At 41.9% G+C, this 22593-nt stretch overlaps 2 protein-coding genes across 2 annotated transcripts; both read right to left on the bottom strand.

Moving 5' to 3' along the window:
* Window positions 1-5720: 5720 nt before the first annotated feature.
* Window positions 5721-9178, bottom strand: LOC145876246 (stonustoxin subunit beta-like). The gene is made up of 3 exons (XM_082972031.1): window positions 9009-9178; window positions 7541-7587; window positions 5721-6966 (listed from the first exon to the last, which is right to left on the bottom strand). The coding sequence occupies exons 2-3, from the start codon at window positions 7560-7562 to the stop codon at window positions 6446-6448; spliced, it is 543 nt and encodes a 180-aa protein (XP_082828157.1). The 5' UTR covers window positions 7563-7587; window positions 9009-9178; the 3' UTR covers window positions 5721-6445.
* A 10063-nt stretch (window positions 9179-19241) lies between these two features.
* LOC145876244 (NLR family CARD domain-containing protein 3-like) lies at window positions 19242-22559 on the bottom strand. The gene is made up of 3 exons (XM_082972030.1): window positions 22257-22559; window positions 20086-21856; window positions 19242-19799 (listed from the first exon to the last, which is right to left on the bottom strand). The coding sequence occupies exons 1-3, from the start codon at window positions 22534-22536 to the stop codon at window positions 19577-19579; spliced, it is 2274 nt and encodes a 757-aa protein (XP_082828156.1). The 5' UTR covers window positions 22537-22559; the 3' UTR covers window positions 19242-19576.
* Between the last annotated feature and the right edge of the window lie 34 nt (window positions 22560-22593).

The following is a 22593-nucleotide window of genomic DNA, read 5'->3' as shown; positions in this document are numbered from 1 at the left end:
GGAAGGACTGGGCAGCAGTCCGGGGACAGTGGGTACCTGGACATAATGATTTGGTGGTATTGCCCTGGGCAGCAGATGGGCCATATGCCGACAAAATAGCACAGCTGTGTAATAATCTGAGGGAACACTATCACCGACATGCCGATTTTTCCAAGGTCCACGAATGTAAGCAGGGAGACAGTGAGACCATAAGTCAGTACCTAGAGAGGCTGAAATATGTTTTCAATGCCAACAGTGGGTTAATAGAGCCATCAGTAGCCCAGGGGAACGATACAGCATATCACCAACAACTGAAAATAGCTTTCCTCAGTGGAATGCGCCCAGAGATAAGTCGTACCATAAAAAAGACTCTAGTAGGGTAGGGAACAGCAACTCTGGCAGAGGTAAAGAAATATGCCGTTCACTATGAGCAGGATGGGGAAAAACGACAGAATGATAAAAGAACAGAAAAGAGCAGAGTACCTGGTAGCAACCCTAGGGGAAATGGCGGGGAGGAGCAGAGACTCTGTAGACAGGAGGGGAAAAACAGGGAAACACGATGACAGAGACGGAGAGAAGCGGTGTTTTAACTGCGATAAAACAGGACATTTCGCCAGGGACTGTAAAACACCCTGCAAATACTGTAACCAAGTAGGACACAATCACCGTATCTGCAGACATAAGGGGAAAGGCAGGCGTGACAATCGGGGTGGGAAAGGAGAGAAGAACAATAGGCGCCCACAGCCCGATTCAGGGAAGGAGGAAAAAGAGGATGAGGCATGACTAGATTCAGAGGAGGGGGAAGATCTGAGTGAACTAGACGAGGGGGTAACAGAACCAAATTGTGAAGTGTTTGAATTGGCAACCATTGATTTGGCATTACAACAGGAACAGAAACCACAGTTGATATTGACGGTAATGGGAAAGAAAATACAATTTCTTTGTGACACAGGAGCATGCCGTGCAGCGATCTGTGCTGCTGATAAACCTGAGGGAGTAAGAATATATGGGGAAAAGATTATAGTTCGCTCAGCTTCATGGACATCAATTCATGGAAAGGTTGTCCTCACCAATCAATTTAGAACAGTCTGGAGGGGAGGCAACCGTCCCGGTCTTGATATCCAAACTGTGAACCTGCTGGGACGTGATGTAATGACCAAATGAAATGTAGCTGTCACTCCCATTGAATAGGGAATGATGGCACACATTGTTCAAGACAACATGGTAGTTTGCAGGGAACCGTGCTTTTGGTAGAGTCAAGATCTGTTAACCTGTTAGGGCTAGGGGGCAGTATTGACACGGCTGGATAAAAAACATACCCGATTTAATCTGGTTACCACTCCTACCCAGTAACTGGAATATGCATATACTTATTACATATGGATAGAAAACACCCTAAATTTTCTAAAACTGTTTGAATGGTGTCTGTGAGTATAACAGAACTCAAATGGCAGGTCAAAACCTGAGAGATTCCTTTACAGGAAGTGGCCTGTCTGACCATTTCTTGAACTTCTTTTCCATCTCTATCATTTACTAAGGATCTCTGCTCTAACGTGACACTTCCCACGTCGTCCATAGGCGCTCAGAGCCCGGGAAAAAACAGAATGTCGTCATTCCAGCCCCAGGCTGAAACACATTATCGCCTTTCTCAAGTGGCCGATCAAGGGACACTGGGCTTATGCGCGTGACCCCGACCGCCCCAGCCTTTGGGATTTTTTCCTCTGTTTGCCGAAAAGGAGATTCCCTGTCGGAATATTATCGCTTTTCTACGAGAAAAATGTCGTAAAAATTTATTTTAAACAGCGGTTGACATGCTTCGAAGTACGGTAATGGAATATTTAGAATTTTATTGTCACGAATTGCGCCATGCGCGCGACACTTCTTTACTATTTTGGATAGTGTCTGGAACGCACGAACAAAACGCCGCTATTCGGATATAACGATGGATTATTTTGGACCAAACCAACATTTGTTATTGAAGTAGCAGTCCTGGGTGTGCATTCTGACGAAGACAACAAAAGGTAATCAAACTTTTATAATAGTAAATATGATTATGGTGAGTGCTAAACTTGCTGGGTGTCTAAATAGCGAGCCCGTGATGCCTGGGCTATGTACTTAGAATATTGCAAAATGTGCTTTCACCAAAAAGCTATTTTAAAATTGGACATATCGAGTGCATAGAGGAGGTCTGTATCTATAATTCTTAAAATAATTGTTATGCTTTTTGTGAACGTTTATCGTGAGTAATTTAGTAAAATGTTAGCGAATTCCCCGGAAGTTTGCGGGGGGTATGCTAGTTCTGAACGTCACATGCTAATGTAAAAAGCTGTTTTTTGATATAAATATGAACTTGATTGAACAAAACATGCATGGATTGTATAACATAATGTCCTAGGGTTGTCATCTGATGAAGATCATCAAAGGTGAGTGCTGCATTTAGCTGTCTTCTGGGTTTTGGTGACATTATATGCTGGCTTGAAAAATGGGTGTCTGATTATTTCTGGCTTGGTACTCTGCTGACATAATCTAATGTTTTGCTTTCGTTGTAAAGCCTTTTTGAAATCGGACAGTGTGGTTAGATTAACGAGAGTCTTGTCTTTAGTCTTGTCTTTAAATAGCTGTAAAATAGTCATATGTTTGAGAAAGTAATAGGATTTTTTAAGGTTTTGAAAATCGCGCCACAGGCTGACAGTGGCTGTTACGTAGGTGGGACGCAAGCGTCCCACCTAGCCCATAGAGGTTAATTGAGCTTCTTGTCTGTGACTGAGATACGTAATCTGCACATTTACTAAAACGTCAGCTCTCATCTCTCCCAAAGTTCTCAATGTCAAACCATGAAGGCCGGGTACTTTTTTTTCATGATTGCAACCCAGGTCGTTTTAGTCGGCTGTATGCTCTCGTCGGCTGGCCCTCGCTACATATTCGTCGCCAGACCCACTGGCTCCAGGTCATCTACAAGTCTATGCTAGGTAAAGCTCCGCCTTATCTCAGCTCACTGGTCACCATAACAACACCCACCTGGAGCACGCGCTCCAGCAGGTACATCTCACTGGTCATCCCCAAAGCCAACACCTCTTTTGGCCGCCTTTCCTTCCAGTTCTCTGCTGCCAATGACTGGAACGAATTGCAAAGATCGCTGAAGCCGGAGACTTATATTTCCCTCACTAACTTTAAACATCAGCTATCTGAGCAGCTAACCGATCGCTGCAGCTGTACACAGCCCATCTGTAAATATCCCACCCAATCTACCTACCTCATCCCCATATTGTTTTTATTTACTTTTAACTCTTTTGCACACCAGTATCTCTACTTACACATCATCATCTGCTCATCTATCACTCCAGTGTTAATCAGCTAAATTGTGATTACTTTGCTACTACGGCCTATTTATTGCCATACCTCCTCACGCCATTTCCACACACTGTATATAGACTTTCTTTTTTCTTTTGTGTTGACTGTACGCTTGTTTATTCCATGTAACTCTGTGTTGTTGTTTCCGTCGCACTGCTTTGCTTTATTCTTGGCCAGGTCGCAGTTGTAAATGAGAACTTGTTCTCAACTGGCCTACCTAGTTAAATAAAGGACTTGTTCTCAACTAGCCTACCTGGTTAAATAAAGGTGAAATAATAAAAATAAAAAGATCCTATATCATAATGAATCAGATTGCATGGAGAGGGGGGACCTGATCCTAGATCGTAATGAATCAGATTACATGGACAAAGGGGACCTGATCCTAGATCATAATGAATCAGATTACATGGAGAGGGGGGACCTGATCCTAGATCATAGTGAATCAGATTACATGGAGAGGGGAGACCTGATCCTAGATCATAATGACTCAGATTACATGGAGAGGGGGACCTGATCCTAGATCATAATGAATCAGATTACATGGAGAGGAGGACCTGATCCTAGATCATAATGAATCAGATTACATGGAGAGGGGGGACCTGATCCTAGATCATAATGAATCAGATTACATGGAGAGGGGGACCTGATCCTAGATCATAATGACTCAGATTACATGGAGAGGGGGACCTGATCCTAGATCATAATGAATCAGATTACATGGAGAGGAGGGACCTGACCCTAGATCATAATGAATCAGATTACATGGAGAGGGGGGGACCTGATCCTATATCATAATGAATCAGATTACATGGAGAGGGGGGACCTGATCCTAGATCATAATGAATCAGATTACATGGAGAGGGGGGACCTGATCCTAGATGATAATGAATCAGATTACATGGAGAGGGGGGACCTGATCCTATATCATAATGAATCAGATTACATGGAGAGGGGGGACCTGATCCTAGATCATAAAGAATCAGATTACATGGAGAGGGTGGACCTGATCCTAGATCATAATGAATCAGATTACATGGAAAGGGGGGGACCTGATCCTATATCACCTTCCCTATACCCCCTCCTCTCCCCTACCTTCCCTATACCCCCCCTCCCCTATTATGTTGCATTATCATGTTTATTTGTTTGAATCTTGTCTTTGTTTGTGATCAGGTTAGACGAGAATGACTCCTCAACCCAAGAGGCCCTGGAGCAGCTGTGATCAGGTTAGAAGAGAATGACTCCTCAACCCAAGAGGCCCTGGAGAATCTGTGAGAGAGCATCACTGTGGAAGCATTTGGGGAAATTTAAAGAAAGTTTCCTGGAAAAGAGGATTGACTGTTACGTAAAGGGTCAGAGCCACTGAGTGGACAAAATATTAAGGATACCTTCCTAATATTGAGTTACGCCTGGTCAGTTTGTCATGGAAAGAAAGGTGTCCTTAATGTTTTGTGTAAATTACATAATAATTATACATTTATGGATTGTTTTATGTAGCCTATTGTTTTCTATTTATTCAACCTGCCATCTACCCACCTGGGGACTGAGGGTTATGAGAGAACCCCCACATCACTAGCTTCTCTTTATTCAACCTGCCATCTACCCACCTGGGGACTGAGGGTTATGAGAGAACCCCCACATCACTAGCTTCTCTTTATTCATCCTGCCATCTACCCACCTGGGGACTGAGGGTTATGAGAGAACCCCCACATCACTAGCTTCTCTTTATTCAACCTGCCATCTACCCACCTGGGGACTGAGGGTTATGAGAGAACCCCCACATCACTAGCTTCTCTTTATTCAACCTGCCATCTACCCACCTGGGGACTGAGGGTTATGAGAGAACCCCCACATCACTAGCTTCTCTTTATTCAACCTGCCATCTACCCACCTGGGGACTGAGGGTTATGAGAGAACCCCCACATCACTAGCTTATCTTTATTCAACCTGCCATCTACCCACCTGGGGACTGAGGGTTATGAGAGAACCCCCACATCACTAGCTTGCATGTTCTGCAGCCTTGTAAAGATAAGGAGGGGACGACTGGGAGGCAGGTTGGCATTTATTGTCATGAATCTTGACCTGGAGGCAGGTTGGCATTTATTGTCATGAATCTTGCCCTGGAGGCAGTTCAGCAAAGTATCCCCTATTTGGAACAGGTACAAAGTAATACAATCCGATTTTAATCCTAACCTCAACCACACTGCTAATCCTTCCCTTAAATTAAGACCATAAAACAACATTATTTTCCACAGCCAATTCTGACTTTGCAGCTGACATATCTAGAGGAAATCCCACAGTTCTGCCTCCAGGTCAAGATTCATGACAAACGTCAACATGAGACAGGGAGAAGCAATGTAAAATCAATAACAAAATTGTTTCCACAATTAACATGCTTTTTCTTGTTTCATGTATGTTTTATTATGAAAAGTACAATATATCCATGTATACTTGTACAACTATGGAGCGTATGTCCACATATAACTGTACAATTTATTTTTCCAACATAAAAGACAAGAAATGTTCACATTGGTATTTTAACAGTGTTATTGTAAGAGTTTAAATGTTTAAACAGAGTATACATCTAAAACAGGAAAGTACATACCAGAGGAGGCTGCTGAGGGGAGGACGGCTCATAATAATGTCTGGAACAGAGTGAATGAAATGGAACACATGGAAACCACGTGTTTGATACCATTCCACTTATTCCACTCCAGCCATTACAAGCCTGTCCTCCCCAAATAAGGTCCCACCAACCTCCTGTGGTACAAACACAAACAGTAAAATATATAGTGCTGGAATGTCTGTTTGATGGTCCTCATTTGAAGGTCCTGTGTCAAGGTCCTCACAAATATAGGGAGACGAGTATGCGTGTGTGTGTCCTGTGTGTGTGTCCTGTGTGTGTGCCCTGTGTGTGTGTGTGTCTGGTGTGTGTGTCAAGTGTGTTTGTCCTGTGTGTGTACAGTGAGTGTCCAGTGTGTGTCTGTGTCTGGTGTGTGTGTCAAGTGTGTTTGTCCTGTGTGTATGTGAAAGTGTGTTTGTCCAGTGTGTGTGTGTGTGTGTGTGTGTGTGTGTGTGTGTGTGTGTGTGTGTGTGTGTGTGTGTGTCAGGTTATTATTTACAGGGACACTGAGGAGTCGTAATCAACCCAAAACCCTGGATAGAGGGGCTCAATGAATGCGGAGGTGAATGTGATCAGGTGGGTCAGTGTGTCAGAGGAGGCTCTATAGAAGGACAGAGTGCCGGCTGACCAGTCCAGATACACTCCTACTCTGTGGGAGCTGGAGGAGGGGACGTCTATGGTAGTGGGATTATTATTGTGCCAGGCAATGTAACTGTTGTCAGAGCAGGACAGACTCCAGGACTTGTCATTGTGTCCAAGCCAACAGTCATCACCCCATCCTCTCCTGCTGATTCCTTTATATGTCACTCCTATACCAGCCCCCCCACTCCACTCTACCTCCCAGTAACAGCGCCCAGTCAGACCCTCTCTACACAGCACCTGTCTACAGTAGTCAAATCTCTCTGGGTGATCAGGATACGGCTGCTCCTCTCTCCTACAAGTCACCTTTCTGTTCTCCTCAGACAGAGAGAGGTGTCTGTCTACTGTGTTTAGGTCCAGTGTGAGATCACAGACATCTGATGGATGAAACCAGACACAATATTAGAAATCATCATCATTCACATTAGAATATTAACTCACTTTTCACTAATTCATTTAATGTAGATGTTTCTAGGTATCAAAAGGAGAAGTTAAGGTAACTTGAGACTTGTTGAATGATCATATGTTATACTGTATGGTAATATAAAACACACTTATTCACACACACACACACACACACACACACACACACACACACACACACACACACACACACACACACACACACACACACACACACACACACACACACAGACACACACACACACACACACACCTGTATGCATACATGAACACAAACACACATTTCTTATGTAAGACAAACACACCACACACACACACACAAACAGTGAACACACACACACACACACACACACACACACACACACATTGTCATATCAACTCTTTGTAAACGTTGGTGTCCCTGATTTGTGCTTCTGTAGAACTACAGATGATATTTAATATGACCAAGTCAGTAATGATGGTGGTCTTTGACTTAACTTGAATTAAGACTTATTCTTAGTCATATTCTTCACAGCAGTCAACACTCACATTTTCTAAGTCCAGGTTTCATTCTGTTCTCTCCACCATGTTCCACACTGTAGCGGTAAGCAGAAGAACAGACAGTCATTGAGGGATACACCTGAACTCACACACACACACACACACACACACACACACACACACACACACACACACACACACACACACACACACACACACACACACACACACACACACACATTCACACTTTAAGCGTTGGTAAGAATGGTTGTGTGTGTGTGTGTGTGTGTGTGTGTGTCCACTGTGTGCGTGTGTGTCCAGTGTGTGTGTGTGTGTCCAGTGTGTGTGTGTGTGTGTGTGTCCAGTGTGTGTGTGTGTGTCCAGTGTGTGTGTGTGTGTCCAGCGTGTTTGTGTGTGTGTGTCCAGTGTGTGTGTGTGTTTGTGTGTGTGTGTCCAGTGTGTTTGCGTGTGTGTGTGTGTGTGTGTCCTGTGTGTGTGTGTCCACTGTGTGTGTGTGTGTCCAGTGTGTGTGTGTCCAGTGTGTGTGTGTCCAGTAAGTGTCTCCAGTATGTGTGTGTGTCCAGTGTATGTCCAGTGTGTGTGTGTCTAGTGTGTGTGTCTCAAGTGTGTGTGTGTGTCCAGTGTGTACAGCAAGTGTTTCCTGTGTGTGTGTGTGTGTGTGTGTGGACACTGGACACACACAGGACACACACTAGACACCCACACACACTGGACACACACACAAACACACTGGACACACACACTGGACACACACACAAACACACTGGACACACACACTGAACACACACACACACACTGGACACACACAAACACACACTGGACACACACAAACACACATTGGACACACACAAACACACACTGGACACACACTGGACACACTGGACACACTGGACACACACAGTCAGCATATAACTTTGTCCATGTGGTGGAAAGAATGTTTGTCTTAACTATCCTGATAAGTCAAACATGTCTGATATGAACATTGAACAAAATAAATAAATACAGTAGGGGAAGAGGTAGTTGTTTGGGCTAAATTATAGATTGGCTATGTACAGGTGCAGTGATCTGTGAGCTGCTCTGACAGATGGTGCTTAAAGCTAGTGAGGGAGATAAGTGTTTCCAGTTTCAGAGATTTTTGTAGTTCGGTATGCTCTGGTCTGAGTCGCGCTGTACAAAACTGGCGATAGCTTTTCGAGCTAAGGGATAGCTGATGACCGCCAACTCCAACGTAAACTGGCCAACCTCTGGCTAACCTCTGGCTTCTGTTGTGGATTTCAGAGTTGAGGTAAATAATATATATATTTTATATATTTTCTTTAATTGGTTGCAGAGTGTTTTGACATTGAGTTTTTAGAAAAAAATATATAAAAAGATATGCGAAGAAAATATGTAACTATATATATATATATATATATACACGGGACACGACAAGAGGAGGGTAAAGGACGTCTGACTGCCATTTTGGAATGAACATTGACATAAACCCTCTACATACTTGAGTTTCTCCAGTCTGCAGTGTGGATCCTCCAGTCCAGCAGAGAGCAGTCTGACTCCTGAGTCTCCTGGGTGATTGTAGCTCAGGTCCAGCTCTCGCAGGTGTGAGGGGTTTGACCTCAGAGCTGAGACCAGAGAAGCACAGCCTTCCTCTGTGACTCCACAGCCTGACAGCCTGCAAAGAGTCAAATCATATTAAAATCAAACTGCTATTCTTTGGTGGTGAAAATAGTGGCAGTATATTTGTTTCTACATTTTCAGATACATCAGTGTCCTGAAACCTTCCATATCTATTCGTAAATGGATGTTTCATTATTAGAAATGACAAATTATCAACGTTTTGCCTGCAGATAAAAACATGTATAGTATGAATATTTGAGTAGACTGACCAGACCAGTTTAAAAGCAGTATCAGTCAAAAGACAGACTATATATCAATTTCAATAGACATTCCATCCCATTTAACTATCTGAAACACCTATTTAATTCTATTAACATTTTTTTTTGTTTTATTGTGAATTTAGATTTAGATTTATTGTGAAGATAGATTTATCAGATTTAGATTGTATTGAGTATACAGTCCACACCATATCTATTTTGACAGTGAAGATAACATTTTAAATGTGGCTCTAAACTCCAACATTTTGGATTTCAGATCAAATGTTTCATATGAGGTGACAGTATATAATGTAACATTTTATTTGAGGGTATTTTCATACATATCTGTTTCACCATTTAGAAATGAAAGCACTTTATGTATCTAGTCCCCTTTTTTGAAGAAGTCATAAGTATTCAGACCAATTCACTTATAGTGTATTAAAGTAGTCAAAAGTTTAGTATTTGGTCCCATATTCTTTGACTGCAATGGCAACATCAAGCCTGTGACTGCCATGATTGAGAAAGATCATGAAAAATAATGAAAAATAATGAGTGAGAGAGTTACAGAGGCTACAACAAAACATACTAACCTCTCACCATTACCAATAACAGAGGCTACAACAAAACATGCTAACCTCTCACCATTACCAATAATAGAGGCTACAACAAAACATGCTAATCTCTCACCATTACCAATAACAGAGGCTACAACAAAACATGCTAACCTCTCACCATTAACCTCAAATAAAAGGTGACATTCTGTACTGTCACCTAATATAAAATGTTTTATCTCAGATCTAAATTGCTGGAGTATAGAATCAACTTGAAAACTGTAAGCTTCACTGTCCAAACACATATGGTGTGGACTATGTGTGTCTGGTAAACACATGTGGATCTGGTGAACAGTTATCACTTGTTGACCAACTACAGGAATACTGACCTCAGAGTCTCCAGTTTACAGTGGGGATCCTCCAGTCCAGCAGAGAGCAGCTCCACTCCTGAATCCTTCAGGTCATTGTTACTCAGGTCCAGCTCTCTCATGTGTGAGGGGTTTGAACTGAGAACTGAGGCCAACACTTTACAGGATGTGTTTCTGAGTTTACAGCCAGTGAGTCTGCCAACACAGAAGAAATACAATAACAGACAGGTTGTATTAAAATGATACGTTTAGCTTTCTCTGTTTACGCTGTTACCCGTTTACAAATAATGTGTTGGGTTTGACCTCAGAGCTGAGACCAGAGAAGCACAGCCTTCCTCTGTGACTAGACAGCCTGACAGCCTGCAAAGAGTCAAATCATACTAAAATCACACTGCTATTCTTTGGTGGTGAAAATAGTGGCAGTATATTTTTTCAACATATTCAGATATATCAGTGTCCTGAAACCTGCCATATATATTCATAAATGGATGTTTCATTATTATAAATGATCATAATATTACTTGTAGAGAGAAAATGTATAGTACAAATATTTGAGTAGACTGACCAGACCAGTTTAAAAGCAGTATCAGTCAAAAGACAGACAGTGAGGTATCAGATTTAGATTGTATTGAGAATACAGTCCACATCATATCTATTTTGACAGTGAAGATAACATTTTAAATGTGGCTCTATACTCCAATATTTTGGATTTCAGATCAAATGTTTCATATGAGGTGACAGTATATAATGTCACCTTTTATTTGAGGTTATTTTAATACATATCTGTTTCACCGTTTAGAAATGAAAGCACTTTATGGATCTAGTCCCTCTATTTGAAGAAGTCATATGTTTTCTGACCAATTCACTTATTTTTATTTATTTATTTCACCTTTATTTCACCTTTATTTAACCAGGTAGGCTAGTTGAGAACAAGTTCTCATTTTCAACTACGACCTGGCCAAGATAAAGCATAGCAATTTGACACATACAACAACACAGAGTTACACATGGAATAAACAAAACATACAGTCAATAATACAGTAGAACAAAAGAAAACATAATGTCTATATACAGTGAGTGCAAATGAGGTAAGTTAAGGCAATAAATAGGCCATGGTGGCGAAGTAATTACAATATAGCAATTAAACACTGAATACTGGGGTGCAAAGGAGCAAGATAAATAAATAAATACAGTATGGGGATGAGGTAGGTAGATTTGATGGGCTGTTTACAGATGGGCTATGTACAGGTGCAGTGATCTGTGTGCTGCTCTGACAGCTGGTGCTTAAAGCTAGTGAGGGAGATATGAGTCTCCAGCATCAGAGATTTTTGCAGTTTGTTCCAGTCATTGGCAGCAGAGAACTGGAAGGAAAGATGACCAAAGGAGGAATTGGCTTTGGGGGTGACCAGTGAGATATACCTGCTGGAGCACGTGCTACATGTGGGTGCTGCTATGGTGACCAGTGAGCTGAGACCAGGCGGTGTTTTACCTAGCAGAGACTTGTAGATGACCTGGAGCCAGTGGGTTTGGCGACGAGTATGAAGCGAGGGCCAGCCAACGAGAGCGTACAGGTCGCAGTGGTGGGTAGTATATGGGGCTTTGGTGACAAAACGGATGGCACTGTGATAGACTGCATCCAGCTTGTTGAGTAGGGTATTGGAAGCTATTTTGTAAATGACATCGCCGAAGTCGAGGATTGGTAGGATGGTCAGTTTTACGAGGGTATGTTTGGCAGCATGAGTGAAGGATGCTATGTTGCGATATAGGAATCCGATTCTAGATTTACTTTTGGATTGGAGATGCTTAATGTGAGTCTGGAAGGAGAGTTTACAGTCTAACCAGACACCTAGGTATTTGTAGTTGTCCACGTATTCTAAGTCAGAGCCGTCCAGAGTAGTGATGCTGGACGGGCAGGCAGGTGCGGGCAGCGATCGGTTGAAGAGCATTCATTTAATTTTACTTGCGTTTAAGAGCAGTTGGAGGCCACGGAAGGAGAGTTGTATGGCATTGAAGCTCGTCTGGAGGGTTGTTAACGCAGTGTCCAAAGAAGTTCCAGAAGTACACAGAATGGTGTCGTCTGCGTAGAGGTGGATCAGAGACTCACCAGCAGCAAGAGCAACATCATTGATGTATACAGAGAAAAGAGTCAGCCCGAGAATTGAACCCTTTGGCACAGCCATAGAGACTGCCAGAGGTCCGGAAAACAGGCCCTCCGATTTGACACACTGAACTCTATCAGAGAACTAGTTGGTGAACCAGGCGAGGCAGTCATTTGAGAAACCAAGGCTGTCGAGTCAGCCAATAAGAATGTGGTGATTGACAGAGTCGAAAGCCTTTGCCAGGTCGATGAATACGGCTGCACAGTAATGTCTCTGTTCGATGGCGGTTATGATGTCATTTAGGACCTTGAGCGTGGCTGAGGTGTACCCATGACCAGCTCGGAAACCAGATTGCATAGCGGAGAAGGTACGGTGGGATTCAAAATGGTCGGTAATCTGTTTGTTAACTTGACTTTCAAAGACCTTAGAAAGACAGGGTAGAATAGATATAGGTCTGTAGCAGTTCGGGTCTAGAGTGTCCCCCCCTTTGAAGAGGGGGGTGACCGTTTCAGCTTTCCAATCTTTGGGGATCTCAGACAATACGAAAGAGAGGTTTAACAGGCTACTAATACGGGTTGCAACAATTTCGGCAGATAATATTAGAAAGAGAGGGTCCAGATTGTCTCGCCCGGCTGATTTGTATGGGTCCAGACTTATAGTGTATTAAAGTAGTCAAAAGTTTAGTATTTGGTCTGATATTCCTTGAACGCAATGACAACATCAAGCCTGTGACTCTACTCAAGGTTGTAAACTCATTGGTTGCATTTGCAGTTTGTTTTGGTTGTGATTTGTAGAATCACAAGCTTGATGTAATCACTGCAGACATGGAATATGGGACCTATACTAAACTTATGACTACTTTAATACAATATCAGTGAATATGTCCAAATATGTAAGACTTCTTCAAATGGGAGAACTAGATACATAAAGTGCTTTCATTTCTAAATGGTAACACAGATAAATATGAAAATACACTCAAATAAAAGGTGACATTCTGTACAGTCACCTAATATTTATCTTTTACCTTTATTTAACTAGGCAAGTCAGTTAAGGACAAATTCTTATTTTCAACGACAGACTAGGAACAGTGGGTTAACTGCCTTGGTCAAGGGAAGAACAACAGATGTTTACATCGTCAGCTCGGGGATTCGATCCAGCAACCTTACGGTTACTAGTCCAACGCTCTAACCACTAGGATACCTGCCTAGCACTCTTATCTCAAATCCTAAATGTTGGAGCATAGCACCAACTTTAAAACTGTAAGCTTCACTGTCCAAACACATATGGTGTGGACTATGTGTGCCGGGTAAACACATGTGGATCTGGTGAACAGTTATCACTTGTTGACCAACTACAGGAATACTGACCTCAGAGTCTCCAGTTTACAGTGTGGATCCTCCAGTCCAGCAGAGAGCAGTCTGACTCCTGAGTCTCCTGGGTGATTGTAGCTCAGGTCCAGCTCTCTCAGGTGTGAGGGGTTTGACCTCAGAGCTGAGACCAGAGAAGCACAGCCTTCCTCTGTGACTAGACAGCCTGACAGCCTGCAAAGAGTAAAATCATATTAAAACCACACTGCTGTTCTTTGGTGTTGAAAATAGTGGCAGTATATTTTCTCAACATATTCAGATATATCAGTCATGAAACCTTCCATATCTATTCATAAATACATTAATGTATCATTATTAGAAATGACAAATTATCAAAGTATTGCTTGTAGATAGAAACATGTATAGTACAAATATTTGAGTAGACTGACCAGACCAGTTTAAATGCAGTATCAGTCAAAAGACAGACAGTGAGGTATCAGATTTAGATTGTATTGAGTATACAGTCCACACCATATCTATTTTGACAGTGAAGATAACATTTTAAATGTGGCTCTAAACTCCAACATTTTGGATTTCAGATCAAATGTTTCATATGAGGTGACAGTATATAATGTCACCATTTTATTTGAGGATATTTTCATACATATCTGTTTCACCATTTAGAAAAATAATAGCACTTTATTTATCCAGACCCCCTATTTGAAGAAGTCATAAGTATTCAGACCAATTCAGTATTAAAATAGTCAAAAGTAGAGTACTTTGTTGTACACTCATTGGTTGCATTTGCTGTTTGTTTTGGGTTATGTTTTGCCCAATAGTAACTGAATATTGGATGAATACTGGAGTAATTTTATGTCTAAGTGAGTAGATAACATGTTTCTAAACACTACAAAATTAATTCTGATGATAACATGATTAATACAAATCATGAATGAATCATGAATAATAATGATGAGAAAGTTACAGAGGCTACAACAAAACATGCTAACCTCTCACCATTACCAATAACAGAGGATACAACAAAACATGCTAACCTCTCACCATTACCAATAACAGAGGATACAACAAAACATGCTAACCTCTCACCATTACCAAAACCAGAGGCTACAACAGAACATGCTAACCTCTCACCATTACCAATAACAGAGGCTACAACAGAACATGCTAATCTTTCACCATTACCAATAACAGAGGCTACAACAGAACATGCTAACCTCTCACCATTACCAATAACAGAGGCAACAACAAAACATGCTAACCTTACACCATTACCAATAACAGAGGCTACAACAAAACATGCTAACCTCTCACCATTACCAATAACAGAGGCTACAACAAAACATGCTAACCTCTCACCATTACCAATAACAGAGACTACAACAAAACATGCTAACCTCTCAGCATGACCAATAACAGAGGCTACAACAAAACATACTAACCTCTCACCATTACCAATAACAGAGGCTACAACAAAACATGCTAACCTCTCACCATTACCAATAACAGAGGCTACAACAAAACATGCTAACCTCTCACCATTACCAATAACAGAGGCTACAACAAAATATGCTAACCTCTCACCATTACCAATAACAGAGGATACATCAAAAAATGCTAACCTCTCACCATTATCAATAACAGAGGCTACAACAGAACATGCTAACCTCTCACCATTATCAATAACAGAGGCTACAACAAAACATGCTAACCTCTCACCATTACCAATAACAGAGGCTACAACAAAATATGCTAACCTCTCACCATTACCAATAACAGAGGCTACAACAAAACATGCTAACCTCTCACCATTACCAATAACAGAGTCTACATCAAAACATGCTAACCTCTCACCATTACCAATAACAGAGGCTACAACAAAACTTGTTAACCTCTCACCATTACCAATAACAGAGGATACAACAAAACATGCTAACCTCTCACCATTACCAATAACAGAGGATACAACAAAACATGCTAACCTCTCACCATTACCAATAACAGAGGATACAACAAAACATGCTAACCTCTCACCATTACCAATAACAGAGGATACAACAAAACATGCTAACCTCTCACCATTACCAATAACAGAGGCTACAACAAAACATGCTAACCTCTCACCATTACCAATAACAGAGGAGGTTAGCATTTTATCTGATCTTTGTTCCTCTATAACTTTGTTATTCGGGCCTCTCGAGTGGCGCAGTGGTCTAAGGCACTGCATCACAGTGCTAGCTGTGCCACTACAGATTCTGGGTTTGAGTCCAGAATCTGTCGCAGGAGGCCGCGACCGGGAGACCCATGGGGCGGCGCACAATTGGCCCAGCATTGTCCTGGATAAGGGGCCAGCAGGGATGTCCCTGTCCCATTGTGCTCTAGAGGTTTCTGTGGCGGGCCGGGTGCAGTCCATGCTGACACGGTTGCCAGGTGAATGAGGTTTCCTCCGACACATTGGTGCAGCTGGCTTCTGGGTTAAGTGGGCATTGCATCAAGAAGCAGTGTGGCTTGGCTGGGTTGTATTTTGGAGGACACACGGCTCTTGACCTTTGCCTCTCTCGAGTCCGTACAGGAGTTTCAGCGATGAGACAAGTTTTGGATACCATAAAAGGGGTAAAAAAAATGTTTAAGAACCAATAACAGAAGGTTTTTTTCTGATCCTTGTGCCTCTATAACTTTCTCATTCATCATTTCATGATTATTCATAATCATGGTAGCATCCACATGAATGTAGAAGTGTTCAGAAACATCTTCTATTCTTACTGACAATACAAGTGAAGTGACTCCAAAATGACAGGACATTATTCACCATTCAGTTTCTATTAGGAAAAACATCATCCAAAACACAACCAAGACAAACTGCAAATGAATTCAACAAGTTAGTAGAATCACAAGCTTGATGTAATCACTGCAGGCATGGAACATGGGACAAAATACTAAACTTATGACTACTTTAATACAATATAAGTGAATTTGTCCAAATAATTAAGACTTCTTCAAATGGGAGAACTACATACATGATTTGCTTTCATTTCTTATCAGTAACACAGCTATGTATGAAAATACCCTCAAATAAAAGGTGACATTCTGCACTGTTGCCTGATATGAAACATTCTATCTCAAATCCAAAATGCTGGTGCATAGCACCACATTTAAAACTGTAAGCTTCACTGTCCAAACACATATGGTGTGGACTATGTGTGTCTGGTAAACACATGTGGATCTGGTGAACAGTTATCACTTGTTGACCAACTACAGCAATACTGACCTCAGAGTCTCCAGTCTGCAGTGGGGATTCCCCAGTCCAGCAGAGAGCAGCTCCACTCCTGAATCCTTCAGGTCATTGTTACTCAGATCCAGCTCTCTCAGGTGTGAGGGGTTTGAACTGAGAACTGAGACCAGAGAAGCACAGCCTTCCTCTGTGACTAGACAACCTGACAGCCTGCAAAGAGTAAAATCATATTAAAATCACACTGCTATTCTTTGGTTGTGAAAATAGTGGCAGTATATTTTTTCAACATATTCAGATATATCAGTGTCCTGAAATCTGCCATATCTATTCATAAATTAACTTATTATTATTATAAATTATCATAATATTACTTGAGTAGACTGACCAGACCAGTTTAAAAGCAGTATCAGTCAAAAGACAGACAGTGAGGTATCAGATTTAGTATTTGGTCCCATATTTTTTGAACACAACTACTACATCAAGCCTGTGACTGCCATGATTGAGAAAGATCATGAATAATAATGAGTGAGAAATGTTACAGAGGCTACAACAAGACTGTAAAATCTCCTTCCAGACTCACTATAAGCATCTCCAATCCAAAGTTAAATCTAGAATTGGCTTCCTATTTCGCAACATAGCATCCTTCACTCATGCTGCCAATCATACCCTCGTAAAACTGACCATCCTACCGATCCTCGACTTCGGCGATGTCATTTACAAAATAGCTTCCAATACCGTACTCAATAAACTGGATGCAGTCTATCACAGTGCCATCCATTTTGTCACCAAAGCCCCATATACAGTGGGGGAAAAAAGTATTTGATCCCCTGCTGATTTTGTACTTTTGCACACTGACAAAGAAATAATCAGTCTATAATTTTAATGGTAGGTTTATTTGAACAGTGAGAGAAACAATAACAAAAAAATCCTGAAAAACACATGTCAAAAATGTTATAAATTGATTTGCATTTTAATGAGGGAAATAAGTATTTGACCCCCTCTCAATCAGAAAGATTTCTGGCTCCCAGGTGTCTTTTATACAGGTAACGAGCTGAGATTAGGAGGACACTCTTAAAGGGAGTGCTCCTAACCGCAACTTGTTACCTGTAAAAAAAAAGGACACCTGTCCACAGAAGCAATCAATCAATCAGATTCCAAACTCTCCACCATGGCCAAGACCAAAGAGCTCTCCAAGGATGTCAGGGACAAGGTTGTAGACCTACACAAGGCTGGAATGGGCTACAAGACCATCGCCAAGCAGCTTGGTGAGAAGGTGACAACAGTTGGTGCGATTATTCGCAAATGGAAGAAACACAAAAGAACTGTCAATCTCCCTCGGCCTGGGGCTCCATGCAAGATCTCACCTCATGGAGTTGCAATGATCATGAGAACTGTGAGGAATCAGCCCAGAACTACACGGGAGGATCTTGTCAATTATCTCAAGGCAGCTGGGACGATAGTCACTAAGAAAACAATTGGTAACACACTACGCCGTGAAGGACTGAAATCCTGCAGCGCCCGCAAGGTCCCCCTGCTCAAGAAAGCACATATACATGCCCGTCTGAAGTTTGCCAATGAACATCTGAATGATTCAGAGGACAACTGGGTGAAAGTGTTGTGGTCAGATGAGACCAAAATGGAGCTCTTTGGCATCAACTCAACTCGCCGTGTTTGGAGGAGGAAAGCTGCCTATGACCCCAAGAACACCATCCCCACTGTCAAACATGGAGGTGGAAACATTATGCTTTATGCTTTGGGTGTGTTTTACTGCTGAGGGGACAGGACAACTTCACCGCATCAAAGGGACGATGGACGGGGCCATGTATCGTCAAATCCTGGGTGAGAACCTCCTTCCCTCAGCCAGGGCATTGAAAATGGGTCGTGGATGGGTATTCCAGCATGACAATGACCCAAAACACACGGCCAAGGCAACAAAGGAGTGGCTCAAGAAGAAGCACATTAAGGTCCTGGAGTGGCCTAGCCAGTCTCCAGATCTTAATCCCATAGAAAATCTGTGGAGGGAGCTGAAGGTTCGAGTTGCCAAACATCAGCCTCGAAAACTTAATGACTTGGAGAAGATCTGCAAAGAGGAGTGGGACAAAATCCCTCCTGAGATGTGTGCAAACCTGGTGGTCAACTACAAGAAAAGTCTGACCTCTGTGATTGCCAACAAGGGTTTTGCCACCAAGTACTAAGTCATGTTTTGCAGAGGGGTCAAATACTTATTTCCATCATTAAAATGCAAATCATTTTATAACATTTTTGACATGCGTTTTTCTGGATTTCTTTGTTGTTATTCTGTCTCTCACTGTTCAAATAAACCTACCATTAAAATTATAGACTGATCATTTCTTTGTCAGTGGGCAAACATACAAAATCAGCAGGGGATCAAATACTTTTTTCCCTCACTGTACTAACCTCTCACCATTAACCTCAAATAAAATGTGACATTCTGTATATTCACCTAATATGAAACATTCTATCTGAAATCTAAAATGCTGGAGCATAGCACCAAATGTAAAACTGTAAGCTTCACTGTCCAAACACATATGGTGTGGACTTTGTGTGCCTGGTAAACACATGTGGATCTGGTGAACAGTTATCACTTGTTGACCAACTACAGGAATACTGACTTCAGAGTCTCCAGACATAAACCCTCTACATACTTGAGTTTCTCCAGTCTGCAGTGTGGATCCTCCAGTCCAGCAGAGAGCAGTCTGACTCCTGAGTCTCCTGGGTGATTGTAGCTCAGGTCCAGCTCTCTCAGGTGTGAGGGGTTTGACTTCAGAGCTGAGGCCAGCGAAGCACAGCCTTCCTCTGTGACTAGACAGCCTGACATCCTGACAAAGAGATCATCATGACTTCACAGACACACTGCTAATTTAACACCGGTAGCATAGAAGGACAAAGGAAAATGCATTTGGTTTAATCTCTCTAACAACATATAGATTAATCTTCTGTCTCCTAGAATTGTGTGGTCATTCTGTTATACTAATGGGAAAATCAATGCATTTATTCAATATGTTTTTAAACATAATATTATATACAAATTATAATACGTATTATTCTCTAAACTGAATATTTCTTCCTGATGATTAATTCTTATATGTCATTTTATGTACTCACAGAGCAGCTCTGGAGGCTTTGACCACTGGCAGCAGCCTCAGAAGACCTTCCTCTGATCTGGAGTATTTCTTCAGGTCAAACACATCCAGCTCCTTTTCTGAAGTCAGCAACACAAAGACCAGAGCTGACCACTGTGCAGGTGACAGGTTGGGTTTTGAGAGACTTCCTGATCTCAGGTAGCTTTGGATCTCCTCCACTAGAGAATGGTCATTCAGTTCATTCAGACAGTGGAACAGATTGATGCACCTCTCTGGAGAGGGATTCTCCCTGATCTTCTCCTTGATGTACTTGACTGTTTTTTCATGGCTCTGTGAGCTGCTTCTTGTCTTTGTCAGTAGACCTCGTAAGTGCTTCTGATTGGACTCCAGTGAGAGGCCCAGAAGGAAGCGGAGGAAAAGGTCCAGGTTTCCTGTCTCACTTTGTAAGGCTTTATCCACAGCACTCTTGTAGACAGTAACTTCAGGCTTGTCTTTTGTTTGCAGTTTGTCCATTAGATTCTCATTGTTGTTGATGAATGAGAGGAACACATAGACAGCAGCCAGAAACTCCTGAATGCTCAGATGAACGAAGCAGTACACCTTGTTCTGGTACAGAACACATTCCTCTTTAAAGAACTGTGTGCACAATCCTGAGTACACTGAGGCTTCAATGACATCAATGCCAGCCTCTTTCAGGTCTTCTTCATAGAAAATCAGATTGCCCTTCACTAGCTGTTGAAAAGCCAGTTTTCCCAGTGACAGAATGCTCTCGTTATTCAAGTGTGGATCTGTCTCTTCTTTCCCAAGATACTTTTCATTCTTCTGTTTGGTATGAAACACCACAAGGTGTGTGTACATCTCAGTCAGAGTCTTGGGCATCTCTTCTCTCTTATGTTTCAGCATGTGTTTGAGGACTGTTGCAGAAATCCAACAGAAGACTGGAATGTGGCACATGATGTGGAGGCTCCTTGATGTCTTTATGTGTGAGAGGATTCTGCTGGCCAGGTCCTCATCACTGAATCTCTTCCTGAAGTACTCCTCCTTCTGTGGGTCATTGAACCCTCGTACCTCTGTCACCTGGTCAACACACCCTGAAGGGATCTTATTGGCTGCTGCAGGTCGGGTAGTTATCCAGAGGAGAGCAGAGGGAAGCAGATTTCCCTTGATGAGATTTGTCAGCAGAACATCCAGTGAGGTTGACTCTGTGACGTCCCAACAGATCTTGTTCTTCTGGAAGTCTAGGGGCAGTCGGCACTCATCCAGACCATCAAAGATGAACAGAACTTTGTACTTGTTGTAGATGGAGATTCTTGATTGTTTGGTTTCCATTGAGAAGTGATTAAGAAGTTCAATGAAAGTGTGTTTGTCCCCTTTCATCAAATTCAGCTCCCGAAAAGGGAATGAAAATACAAATTGGACATCCTGATTTGCTTTTCCTTCAGCCCAGTCCAGAATGAACTTCTGCACAGAGACTGTTTTTCCAATGCCAGCGACTCCCTTTGTCAGCACAGTTCTGATACGTTTGTCTTGTCCAGTTAAGGGTTTGAAGATGTCGTTACATTTGATTGCAGTCTCTGGTCTTGCTTGTTTCCTGGTTGTTGTCTCAATCTGTCTCAGCTCATGTTCATTATTGACCTCTCCTGTTCCACCCTCTGTGATGTAGAGCTCTGTGTAGATCTTATTGAGAAGTGTTGGGTTTCCTTGTTTAGCGATCCCCTCATATACACATTGAAACTTCTTCTTTAGATTAGATTTGAGTTCACGTTGGCAAATCACAGCAAGCTCATCTGAATCTAGAAATAACACAGAAGATATTAATATTACGTCTGTTTTAATGCCTACAGTATTGTAGGACTGTTATAACATTTGAAATTATAATCATTTATTCTCTTAACTGTCTGTATAAATGTGTAAATGTTTTCATAATGCATTACAGACTGGTGTGACTGATTATATTATTATTGGTGTTATTGATGGTATTATTAATGTTGTCTCTCTCTCTCTCTCTCTGTCTCTGTCTCTCTCTCTAAATTAATCACCACAACACATCCCTTCTGCTACTTGTTGAGGCCACTAGGTGTTGTGTTAAGGCTGCTACAATATCATTGAGTTACACAGCTACTTTAGCTGTACTTTAGCCACAGCTTTTAAATGTTATAAAACAGCATTCAACATGAGGCAGACAGATCTTACATTTCTCCAGTGTGTCAGCAAGCTCCTTCTGGTTCATTTTCCTCAGGACGTGCAGTGTGATCTTCAGAGCCCCCTCTCTGGCACTGCTCTCCTGCTTCTCATCTTCAGCGTCCACCACTTCCTCATCCTGCTTCTGACTCTCAAAGCCTTCTGGGAGTTCTGGACTAAGAATCCTCTTGAACATCTTCAGCTCGTTCTTCACAAATGTCATCATTTTCTCTTCAAGCAACTGAAATAAATCAAGTAAATAAGTTAAGCAAGAGAAGAAATGCTTTCTCATTAACACAATAATGAATAATTGACAGATCAACTTTACTTGAGGTAAACAAAAACAAAT

The sequence above is a fragment of the Salmo salar genome, unplaced genomic scaffold, assembly GCF_965601325.2.
Source record: "Salmo salar unplaced genomic scaffold, fSalSal1 ptg000519l, whole genome shotgun sequence".
Lineage (NCBI taxonomy): Eukaryota > Metazoa > Chordata > Actinopteri > Salmoniformes > Salmonidae > Salmo > Salmo salar.
Note: the sequence above shows the minus strand (reverse complement) of the source record. Positions and strands in the feature narration are given on the sequence as shown.

What these genes read in the sequence shown, in the direction of transcription:
- LOC145876246 (XM_082972031.1), bottom strand. Translation starts at nt 7,562, where the DNA reads ATGAAACCTGGACTTAGAAAAT. An exon ending in GAAACCTGGACTTAGAAAAT is followed by an intron (nt 6,967 to 7,540) that starts GTGAGTGTTGAC and finishes TTCATCCATCAG; the next exon opens with ATGTCTGTGATCTCACACTG.
- LOC145876244 (XM_082972030.1), bottom strand. Translation starts at nt 22,536, where the DNA reads ATGAGAAAGCATTTCTTCTCTTGCTTAACTTATTTACTTGATTTATTT. An exon ending in TGCTGACACACTGGAGAAAT is followed by an intron (nt 21,857 to 22,256) that starts GTAAGATCTGTC and finishes TGTTATTTCTAG; the next exon opens with ATTCAGATGAGCTTGCTGTG. An exon ending in AAAGCCTCCAGAGCTGCTCT is followed by an intron (nt 19,800 to 20,085) that starts GTGAGTACATAA and finishes TCTCTTTGTCAG; the next exon opens with GATGTCAGGCTGTCTAGTCA.